The sequence below is a fragment of the Sinohyriopsis cumingii genome, chromosome 6 (assembly GCF_028554795.1).
Source record: "Sinohyriopsis cumingii isolate HCF-2022 chromosome 6, ASM2855479v2, whole genome shotgun sequence".
Lineage (NCBI taxonomy): Eukaryota > Metazoa > Mollusca > Bivalvia > Unionida > Unionidae > Sinohyriopsis > Sinohyriopsis cumingii.
In genome coordinates this window covers 3,977,441-3,989,596 of record NC_142966.1, presented here as the reverse complement: position 1 = coordinate 3,989,596, position 12,156 = coordinate 3,977,441, and the positions used below count along the sequence as shown (strand labels likewise).

Sequence of the window (12,156 nt, the reverse complement as noted above, 5' to 3'; positions counted from 1 at the left end):
GTCAAGAAAGAGGATAGATTTGTGAGTAAATGTTCAATGTAAATCTTTCTAAATTCATCAAAAGGAGTAAATGTTCAGTGTAAATCTTTCTAAATTCATCAAAAGGAGTAAATATTCAGTGTAAATCTTTCTAAATTCATCAAAAGGAGTAAATGTTCAGTGTAAATCTTTCTAAATTCATCAGAAGGAGTAAATATTCAGTGTAAATCTTTCTAAATTCATCAAAAGGAGTAAACGTTCATTGTAAATCTTTCTAAATTCATCAAATGGAGTAAATGTTCAGTGTAAATCTTTCTAAATTCATCAAAAGGAGTAAATGTTCAGTGTAAATCTTTCTAAATTCATCAAAAGGAGTAAATGTTCAGTGTAAATCTTTCTAAATTCATCAAATGAGCTATATGAATATGAATCTTTGTACAGTTACATTAAAAACAGAAAATTTTCTGGTCATTTCCAGAAGAAGAGAAAATGTAAGAAAAAAAGCATAATGATAAAAAAGTCTTGGTGAAGGGTGAAGTTCTAACTAAAATATTAATACCAACATTTAACCTGTGGGAACATTTGTTATTTAAAGAAGTAAAAGCTTATTTTGATGTTAAGCATTCTGCAAATATTAATGCAGCAGCTATCTAGTTGAATATGATTGCCACGGGTCTCCATGTGAATCTCAGACTTTTAGAAGAAATTTAAGCAGTTCAGCTGGTCCACTTTTTATCACATTTTGTGTAGAGAAAAACAAATTCAGGTACAGCAATCTCCACATGAGATGGTACAAGAAAATTTGTCAGAAAAGGGATAGTGCTGAAATACATTTTGGTTTGTTCAAATGCATGTTTGCTAGTTTACAAGCTGGATTTAAATGGGTACAGAATAATAACAGCTACAAAATACAATATAAGCATCAGCAAGACAGATACAAAGTTTTATGTTTGATCATAAGAAATGAAACAGGGCCCATTATTGGGTATTTTTCACACAATGAAGATGTGAAATAGTGAAAGTTTATGTAAAGTGTAGAGTGCCACGCAAACCCTAGAAGACTTCTACCTAGAAGACTCCTACCATAAAAAAAAAAATTTCAAATTTCTCCACAATGGTTTATATACACAGTTATATTTATCTAATTGGTATTGTTCATTAGTAATTTTAATTTATTATATGCAATGAGTTATGTACAAATTTTATTTTGTAACTGATATTGTCCAAAATCACGTTCATTGTGAACGAGACCTGAATCATTGACTTTTATTATTCTGTAAAAAACCCATATACACAGCTAATGATTTCTCTGTGAGTATGGGTTTAATATTATACTCATTATCAGCAGAAGTAAACATATGTATGTGTTTACCATGTTCTAATTTTAGCAAGAGACCTTTAATTATAACTAAGAGTTATCTTTAAAGCTTTCTGAATCTTCTTGAATGAAATTTTCCATTAGGTAATCGATTCTTGTTTATAAAATGCAAATTGTGACCTAGGTATGATAGAGGTATGTAAAATCTTGTTTACTGGAAATAGTATTTATTCCTGTTATAACATCTGGGAAGAAATCATTTGTACCATTTTATTTCAGATTTGGCTTTCAAATTATTCTTCTTTGAAAATACCAAATTCTTTTTTATATTTTTGCACAGAGATACTTGGAATTATATTGAAATTCAGTTAGCATATATTCTTGTTTTATATTATAGTAATTCAAAAAAAGACTGTTGGCACATCTCCACTTTACATTCCATCACAGGCACATCAACACTCTTAGCTGTGGATTTGTTTTGGAATGCCACTAAAGTTTACTTGTGTTAGAAATTCCGGGATTATTTTGGATTTAATTTACTTAATTGGGTTTCGCTCTTTTCTGTTGCTTTGTTTAAGACCATAGAGTCGTAACAACACAATGCTGTGCCTAGTAAATGGACAACAAATAATGAATGTTATTTCCAAGACAGTCTAAGCTCAATGGCCAAATAATGAATGTTATTTCCAAGACAGTCAAAACTCAATGGCCAAATAATGAATGTTATTTCCAAGACAGTCAAAACTCAATGACCAAATAATGAATGTTATTTCCAAGACAGTCAAAACTCAATGGCCAAATAATGAATGTTATTTCCAGAACAGTCAAAACTCAATGGCCAAATAATGAATGTTATTACCAAGACAGTCAAAACTCAGTCTGATGATGCTCTTCATTCCTGAACTCATCTATTTTAATGTCCTGTTTTATAAAAAAAACTCATCATTTGTCCTTCAAGAGGAGCAAACATAATATTTCAACTCTTAACATACAACCTTTGCTCTCCCCACAACTGAAAAAGTTCATTAACAAGAGAAGTGGATGGGAGCATATTCCAAAGAAATCAATCAATATCAAAAGGTCATCTTGTTTAAAAATGTACATCAACATAGTCAGAAAGAGTACTGCAAAACTATGATAGTGAGAAATAAAAAATAATGTATATTTGTTATGTTATAAAAACAGCACAAAGACTTTCTTATATCTTCACCTGTGTAAAATCTGATTAAACACAATCTTCTATTTAGAAATTAGTTCAGCCAATGCTCCACAACTTTTTCACTCACAAATTCTCCTTTCGGACTCTCCACATTTGGAGGTAATAAAGCCAAGTATAATGGTGTCACTGCCCCTGGAAAATAAACAGTCATAATACAAATAAGGTAGATTCACAAAACCACATGGATACAATGTTAATTCCATTAAAGAAAAAAATTATGAATTATTAAATTTTTATTATTCATTCAAAACCATAAATGGAACAGTAATTAACTAGTAGTATAGGAGAAAGGGGATAGTAAAACACTCCATACGAGAAAGCCTTATCAGGTAAAACAAAGCCTTCTACGGAAGACAAAATTTGCAACAAAAACACAACCGGGACGCATATGGGAATATTGTATTATACGGTGAGGAAAATTAAGTTTTAATGTAACCCAACAGGACACGGGGAAGCCTCCGCGGGGAAATCTGAGGACTTTCAGGTGATGATTAGTAAAACAGATACCGCGGACAAAATAAGATTTTAATGACAACCAATGATTAGTAAAACAGATACCGCGGACAAAATAAGATTTTAATGACAACCAATGATTAGTAAAACACATGTGCGAAGTAACATTCAAAACTTTAGGTTTCCGTGGAATCTTCGATTCCCGAATGCGAAGCATTTCCAAGAGCGCGTCGCTGAAGAAATTCCTCAATAGTTGGCGGTGATGTTCGCTGGTAGTATTTTGGCGATCGTTTTTTATAATAAATCATTATTGACCGGTAATCGCGTCCGCCGCATGGCCCACAGAGTTGGTAAGGTCCTCGTACACCTTGCTTGCATACAACGCAGGGACGCGGGCCTGAATTAGGATTTTTTCTAATCGCGAATGCATGAGACGAGCAGTACTCGCCGCGGCATCGTTTGCCACACCGTGAAGTACTTCCTTCAAGTAACCATTTGCAATTGATTTCTTCACGCATTATACTATTATTTGTATTTAATTAAATCAAAATTAAAGTTTATCTTGGAAATGCTTCGCATTTTCAGAAATGCAAACATAGTATTCAAACAAAATAAATTAATTTTTTCATTTGAATAAATAGTAGTGTATATACAAATGGCACGTCGTTTACGCCACATTCAAGTACAGGAATTACTAAGGCGCTATAATGCGCAAACAGGCAACACATTTCGTTATCCTCGATCGAATGCAGATCTGGAAAGATTACGCGGTCTTGTCGCAGCGACAGCGCCAGCGACAGCGCCAGCGACAGCGCAAATACAATCACTAGCAGCACTTGCTCGATCGGTATATGAGGCAGCACCGCAACGCCGTTATTATCTTCAGCGAATCAGAACCGCGCTAGGCAATTACGATAACGTATACGTATGGGAACCGCGTGGAAGTGTTAGTGGTGCTATGCCAGAACTTCTTAGGATAATTACTAGGGATGTCCCCAGCATGAAATTAATTGTGACCCCGTTAGTAAATTTCACATCTGCGGTAAATCCCGAACATGAAGCTGAGGTTGTGTTACCGCAGCGACCTCGGATTGTACTACCCGGTGATGACATACCCGGGATTGCATCTGCGATAACAAGAACGTATTTGCATGATGTTGAAGAATACACTGGAGTTGGATCCGGTTGGGTATTTGACAAACTCATCGAGATACGGTTTGATGTATTCAGGTATGATCCACTTCGCGCAGGCGGATTTGTTGAACTACCTGATGCTGTGAAGAAATCTCACTGTTGCGTCAACGTGAAGTCTGACGATGACAAGTGTCTGGTGTGGAGCGTTTTAGCGGCGCTGTTTCCCGCGAAAGATAATCCTTCCAGGGTTGAAAACTATCGCGGACACGAGAATGACATAAACGTAACCGGGATAACCTTTCCGGTGCGCGTACACGATCTTGAAAAATTTGTAGAAAACAATCGTGAATTACTTCGCGGAGGTATTAACGTATTCGGGCTTGACAACAATAATAAACTATTTCCGAGATGGTTATCAAAAACACCAAACACGCATACGATAAACCTGCTGTGGTATAAGAATCATTTCGCGTGGATCAAAAATTTTAATGGACTCGTGCGAAAGCAGTTTACGAAGCACCGCTGCAAGCACTATTTCTGTGTGAAATGTTTCGCTGGATTTCAGTCACCGAAAGATCTGACAAATCATCACCGGTACTGTATGTATACGCAGCGTGCTTGCTATCCACGACCCGGAGAAGATATCCTGAAATTTAAGAACACGCGTGCGACACTGTATAATCCGGTTGTGATATGCTATGATTTTGAGGCGATTTTGCAACCGGTTGATAAAACCAGGAATGCGCGTACGAGAACTACAACTACGTTAAACAAGCATATTCCGGTGGCAGCTGCATATAAAATTATCACCGCGGGAAACGCGCTCATCGGAGATTCTGACGGGGAGAAACGCTCTGCGTTTCCAAGGTTGTATCGGCGACGATCTGATGCTGATGAGGACCCTGCAGTGTGGTTAATAAGAAATTTACTATCAGATGCTGATCGAATACTTAAAGGAAAACCACCAGCGGAATTAACACGTGAACAGTTTGTGGAATTTTCAATAGCGACACACTGTCACGTTTGCAAACAGGAATTCAAAATCGAACATGAAGTCGGAAGTGGGAGCGTGGTTGAGAAATACGTTCCGTCGCACTGCAACATCACTGGAGTTTACCGAGGCGCAGCACACCAAGAATGTGCTCGTGAATACCAGCAGAAGACAATACCGGTATTCGCACATAATTTTCGAGGATATGATAGTCATTTTATCATCAGCGCGCTAGCTGATCCTGGAATTCAAAAACTGATCCGTGGTAGCGTCGACGGGATACCTACAAATTCTGAAAAATTTCTGTCGTTGACAATCAACCGGGTGAAATTTCTTGATAGTATGCAATTCATGGCAGCGTCGCTGGAACAACTCGCGAAGAATTGTACGAGATTTCCCGCGTTGGATGCATACCTTAAAAATAAATCACATTCCCACGCAGAGCGTCGCAAGGCGGTATTTCCATACGAGTATATCACAGATTATTCTCGCCTTGAGGAACCAGCGCTGCCCGGTCATGATAAATTTTATTCCGAACTTGCTGGTGAAAATGTGAGCGTCGACGACTACAATCGCGCGTGTAAAACCTTTGCGGATCTCGGTTGTGCTACCATCGGTGATTACCTCGAGGAATATCTTCGCGTGGATGTGCTTTTGTTGTGTGATATCATCGAAGAATTTCGCAAATCGTCGATGGCCGCATACGGACTTGATCCGTGCTGGTACGTTTCATCGCCGGGACTCGCATGGGATGCGATGCTGAAAATGACAAAAATCGAATTATCATTAATAACTGACCCGGATAAATACTTATTTATCGAAAATGGAATTCGCGGTGGAATCTCTGTGATCACTAAGAAAAAGGCAACCGCGAATAATAAATACTTGGATGATTTTCGCGAGGATGATCCTGTCTCGTTTCTCGTGTATTTGGATGCGAATAACCTGTACGGGTGGGCGATGTCTGAGCCGATGCCGTACGAGATCGGTGGATGGTACACTCAGGAGCAATTCCTGGGCGTCACACAAAACTGTACTCGAGATTTATCAAATTCGGATTCGAGTTTCTTTGTCGAAGTCGACGTTGAATACCCGGCGGCGTTGCATGACTCGCATAATGATTATCCGTTTCTCGCGACGAGGATGTCCGTGGACGATACTTTCTTGTCACCGAAGCAACTTAGTATTCGAGGGCCAGCTACCGGGCCCGCACATGAAAAACTAGTACCGAATTTGTTACCGAAACGCGGATATATTTGCCATTATCGTGCACTTCACCAGGCTGTCGCAAATGGGCTAATTGTGACACGGGTGCATCGCGCGCTGAGATTCAAACAATCCCGGTGGCTTGCAGAATATATTAAGTATAACACGGACATGCGAGCTCGGGCCGTAAATGATTTCCAGAAGGATTTTTACAAGCTCATGAATAATGCAGTATTTGGTAAGACTATGGAAAATGTCAGAAATCGCTGTAACATTGAACTTGTTAACGGTAATACGAAACGATTCTCAAAACTGATTTCCTCAAATGATTTCGCGGGTAGAGTTACCATTAAGGATAATCTTGTCTTCGTGAAGAAACTTAAAACTGAAATTGTTTTGTCAAAGCCGATCTACATCGGTGCATCCGTGCTTGATGTTTCAAAGACACTCATGTATGATTTTCACTACAGATTTGTCAAAAAAGAGTACCCGAATGCGGAATTGTGTTTCTCAGACACTGATTCGCTGTTGTATCATATTCCCGGGTGTGACTGCGGTGATGATCTTTATGCGAGTTTGTATGCGCATCGGGAACTGTTTGATCTGTCAGATGTACCCGGGCAGTTCAACGATAACACAAACAAGAAAGTGATTGGAAAATTCAAAGATGAGACCTGCTTTGTTCCGGTGCGAGAATTTATCGGACTTCGACCAAAAATGTACTCGGTGCTCGTTCAGGATCGAAAAAAGAATATGATTAAATCCAAAGGTGTGAAAAAGGCTGTCGTGAAGACGTTCACGCATGATTTGTATGATGCAGTGCACGGTGGTGTAATAACCGATCACGCCGCGGAAATGACGATGATTCGATCTCGATTACACACAGTAACAACTGATCGAATTACCAAATCGGGATTATGCAATTACGATGACAAAAGATACTGCGACGATAACATTCACACGTTCGCGATTGGTCACTATCGAACTTCCCCCGTGGAAGTCCAAGGGACTTCCGGAGAAATGCTTTGCATTTCCTGAAAACCTTAAAGGGTTTCCAAAACCGCTTTAGCATTCCTGAGGAATCTTCGATTCCCAAGAGTAATTTTAGTAAGAAATTTCATCAGGAATCATATGTGGAATCCCGTCGAAAAATCATTGTAGTAATTATTACCGCGCGTGGAAGCTAGTTTTCCATGTTTGTAGGATTAAATATTATTTTTACTGGTGTTATTTCTCATCACCGTTACTGCGTCGCAGATTGTTCAGAATTCCAATCACTGTTACCTACTATGATTATTATCGCGAATGCCGCCGCGAACAGCTCTACAGTGTCACAAAATTATTTTGTAACATAATAATGACCGGAATAATGTTATAAAATCGCGTTGAGAAATTATCCGAGCGTGATCTGGTAACGGTGCTGCAATTACTGTTCACGCACAGGGCTGTATTTGACAAAATAACATCTGGGATTATTTTCACCGGTAATATTTTTTATCAGCGTTACCGGGAACAATTCTGGCTATTTTTCGCTGTTATAATTACCCATACAATAACTATTTCAGAGATTCTCCCGCGAAAAACTATACTGACCTGGTCGTGATAGTATCACAGATTACCGCAAAAACGCTAGCGTTTCCATCTTCGATTCCAACAAAATTCCCGATCAAGTTTACCAGAAATTATTTTATTAATCATTATCAGGTATTTTTTTTCGCTGTAATTTTTTTGATCGGAATCTTTGATTCTCATTTTATAGTTATGCCAAATCGTGCACGATATTTATCACCAGCCGATGTTGCAAATATAGTTCAGTCGCGCGGAAAAGAACCACCAAAAGAAACTGCAGCTCGTCACCAAATTGGGTTGTCGCGACTGTATAAAATTTGGACTGATGCGTCAGGGGACAAACGATTCCCAAGTGGTCTCGCAGGCACAGTTGCAGGTCATAATCTTACCGCGCAAATGACAGTGATACAGACCGAAATTGACATCGCACGAGAAAAGTATAACCAGCAACGTGAATTATTAAAAAAGTACAATGAGGATATCAAACGGGGAAATGAAAGAATCGCGCTACAACAAAAACAAGTTGCTGTGGCTACTGCGACGATGATGAAACTTACCGCGAAGGAAAAAGAAATAACAGAATTCCTTGCTACGTGGCAAAAAAAAGAAGCCGCGTACAAATCCGCGTATGATGCGATAAAAATCAACGAGGAAAAAATAAAGCAGCAGGAAGCTACTATGGCGCGGTTACAAGCTGACATCGAAAAAAATAAAAACGCAATTGAGGAACTCAATCAGCAACGAGATTCCATTACGGCAACATTGGATGCAACATACTTCGGCGATGAAACCGATAAGCAACTCGAAGCCGCATACAAGAACTTATCCGCGTGGGAATCGAAAATTCCTCGGGAATCAAAGATGTGGAATGCTGAGCATTCCTATGTAAACATCGCCCCGGAAACCCAAAGGGGGTCTCGGGAATCTTCGATTGTTCACGTTAGCGGTGGAAGTGGCGCGGAGAAACGCTCTGCGTTAACACCGCCGAGAATTGACCCGGATGTGTTTGATACCAGTCTCAGTGATTTATCACGGACCCAACGCTGTAACAGTTATGACAGTGATGACTAAAAAATCATAAAAATGTTTCACATGAAAATGTTTTCACATGAAAATACTAAGTATTTCTTGGGAATCTTCGATGAGAAATCGCAGATTTCCTGGGAAAAACCCAGAGTTGCAAGTGGGGAAACTGTCAGTGATAAATTTTATTATATATAAAATAATAATTCTGACACTTTCCCCACAAACCGAAACTGAAAATCAAAGATTGGGAATCTTCGATTCCTACAAACAAAGATTTTTCGGCGGTGTGAACACGGAAGTCCAAGGGACTTCTCACGCTCATCAAAGATTTTTGGCGGTGTGAACACCGCTCATCAAAGATTTCCAAAAGTCTTCAAAAACCTAAAGGTTTCTGGGAATGTGAAGCATTCTCAGGAATGCAAAGCATTCTCAGGAATGCAAAGCATTCTCAGGAATGCAAAGCATTCCCAACGCTAGCGTTTCCATGAGGATCTTCGATCCTAAAGATTCCCCTGGAAATCATTGTCGCGGAACAAGTCCCTCAGATTTATATACCTGTATCAGTTCCCGCATCGTAGTATTTATTAATCCGCCGCGAAACGTCGCAATCACGTTGTAATCATCACCGAGAATGCTTTGCATTTCTGGCGCGGAGAAACGCTCTGCGTTTCCATTCACGCGCTCCTCGAAACCTTCAACCGGGTAAGGATCGTACGAGTCCGTGTCGAGGTTATATACCACAATAAATCCAGGACCTAATATTGTTTGTAATTCTCGCAGTGTTTCAGGAATCTGATACGGTTTTCGCAGTCGCTGTGACATTATAACGAATACTAATAACAAAATTGCCGCGAAGAAATCAAAGATTTCCAAGTCCAAGGACTTCCGGAGAAATGCAGAGCGTTTCCGAAAATTTATTATATAATCACTGCCAGGCCGCGCGATGAAACAGTTTCTGAAAATCTTTCGATGAGCGGTGTAAACATGAGAAATCTTCGATGAGAAGTCCCTGGAAATCTTTGATTGTGAATGCTTTGCATTCTGTGGACTTCCATGGGAATCTTCGATTGGGAATCTTCGATTGGGAATCTTCGATTGGGAATCTTCGATTCCTGATGAGGAAAGTGTCAGAATTAAAATTTATATATGTAAAAATATAATAACTGACAGTTTCCTCACTTTTCCTGTTATTTTATCATTGTAACACTTCCTCGGAATGATTCTATACAAGGCTCAGATTAACAAAATAAGACAAAAAAGTGGGGGAACTATCAGAATTAAAATTTATATATGTAAAAATATAATCACTGATAGTTCCCCCACTTGCAACTCTGGGTTTTTCCCAAGTCGGTTTCGGTGAGAAATGCAAAGCCGCCGATGAGGAAAGTGTCAGTGTTACTATAAAAAAAATATTCACTGACAGTTTCCTCACGGAAGTCCTTGGACTGGCCAAATAATATTTTGGAAATGCAAAGCATTTCTCATCTGCGGTCCCATCAAAGATTCTCATGAGTGCATTTTTGTTATTGCGTTTCACAAACCCCTTTAGACGGAAATGGGTGGCGCGTTAACGCGCTCATCGAAAATTTTATTGTCTCACTTTCGGGGAATGAATGTGAACGTGAGTGTTTCCCCGGGAGGAGAATCTTCAACGCCGCGAGCAAGATTAATATCTTTCACATAAGTTTTTACTGTAGTGTTGATTATTCCATCAGGTGAAATAATAATCGCATTGAAATCCGGTTCCATACCGACTATATCTTCGAAAGATTCACGCGGGTAAGTAGAAAAAGAATTCCTGTCAACGTCATATACTGTAACGTGATCGCGCATCCGCTCATGAAGTTCTCTCAGACGTTCTATTTTTTGAGAAATGTCAAAATTTGCAGGTTTGGGGCGCGCGGGTATTTCAGATTGTGATGCCAATCTCCAAGACATATAATATCTGTGATATTCTAACATATAATACCTGAAACATATATCAGTTTCGGTTTCGGTTTATGTTGGAAGTGTCAGAATTATTATTTTATATATAATAAAATTTATCACTGACACTTCCAACACTTTATGAAACTTTGGGTTTTTCCCAGGAAATCTGCGATTTCTCATCGAAGATTCCCAAATCAGTTTCGGTTTGTGGGGAAACTATCAGAATTAAAATTTATATATGTAAAAATATAATCACTGATAGTTTCCCCACTTGTTCAGGCCAAATAATATTTGGAAATGCAAAGCATTTCTGGCGCGTTAACGCGCTCACTGAAACTCTTTGAGAATCTTTGATGAGCGTCTAAAGACTTTTGGAAATCTTTGATGAGCGGTGTTCACACCGCCGAAAAATCTTTGATGAGCGGTGTTCACACCGCCGAAAAATCTTTGATGAGCGGTGTTTACACCGCCGAAACCCTTTAGGGTTTTTAGTTTCGGTTTCATAAAGTGTGGAAACTGTCAGTGTTACTATATAATATAATAATTCTGACAGTTTCCACATAAACCGAAACTGAAAGTCTTTAGACTTCAAAATCAAGGGGGATTCCCATTTCTGGAAAAACCCAAAGTTTCATAAAGTGTTGGAAGTGTCAGTGATAAATTTTATTATATATAAAATAATAATTCTGACACTTCCAACATAAACCGAAACTGAAAGTCTTTAGACTTCAAAATCAAGGGGGATTCCCATTTCTGGAAAAACCCAAAGTTTCATAAAGTGTTGGAAGTGTCAGTGATAAATTTTATTATATATAAAATAATAATTCTGACACTTCCAACATAAACCGAAACTGAAAGTCTTTAGACTTCAAGGAAGTATCAGAATGATAAAATAACAATAAAAATGGGGCAACTGGCAGAAATATAATAATATTATAGTATCACTACCACTTGCCCCACCTGCGGCTAAATAATATTTTATCTTTTTTCTTTTTTATTATTCTATAACTTTACAAATCAGAATATTTGGTGATGTAAAACATCACTCACAGCGAGTAAAACCAACCATTAATCTTCCACGTTAAGAATTTTAATAATTTTATGTGCTCGGGAATCATCGACACGGTCGCAGATTCATCAACGTGAATATCATCACCGGCTGGTCCTGATCCGATTCTGTTTATGCGGAGCCAATCTTGATTATCAACAAAGTCAGATCTGGGCCAACGCGGATATGATAAAACATAATTGTCTCGACGAGCATTTTGTTTATCTCGTGACTGCAGCGCGCTACCAAACTCCTTGTAAATTATTTTAATCTTTTCGATGACA

At 38.7% G+C, this 12,156-nt stretch overlaps 1 protein-coding gene across 1 annotated transcript in view; it reads right to left on the bottom strand.

Annotated features, from left to right (window-relative positions):
• Positions 1-259: 259 nt before the first annotated feature.
• LOC149796289 (carbonyl reductase [NADPH] 1-like) overlaps positions 260-12,156 on the bottom strand; it is a 70,472-nt gene continuing 58,575 nt past the window's right edge. The window contains exon 8 of the mRNA XM_089960193.1: positions 260-2,648. Coding sequence (XP_089816319.1) covers positions 2,548-2,648 — 101 coding nt within the window. The 3' untranslated portion in view covers positions 260-2,547. The remainder of the gene's footprint in view (positions 2,649-12,156) is intronic.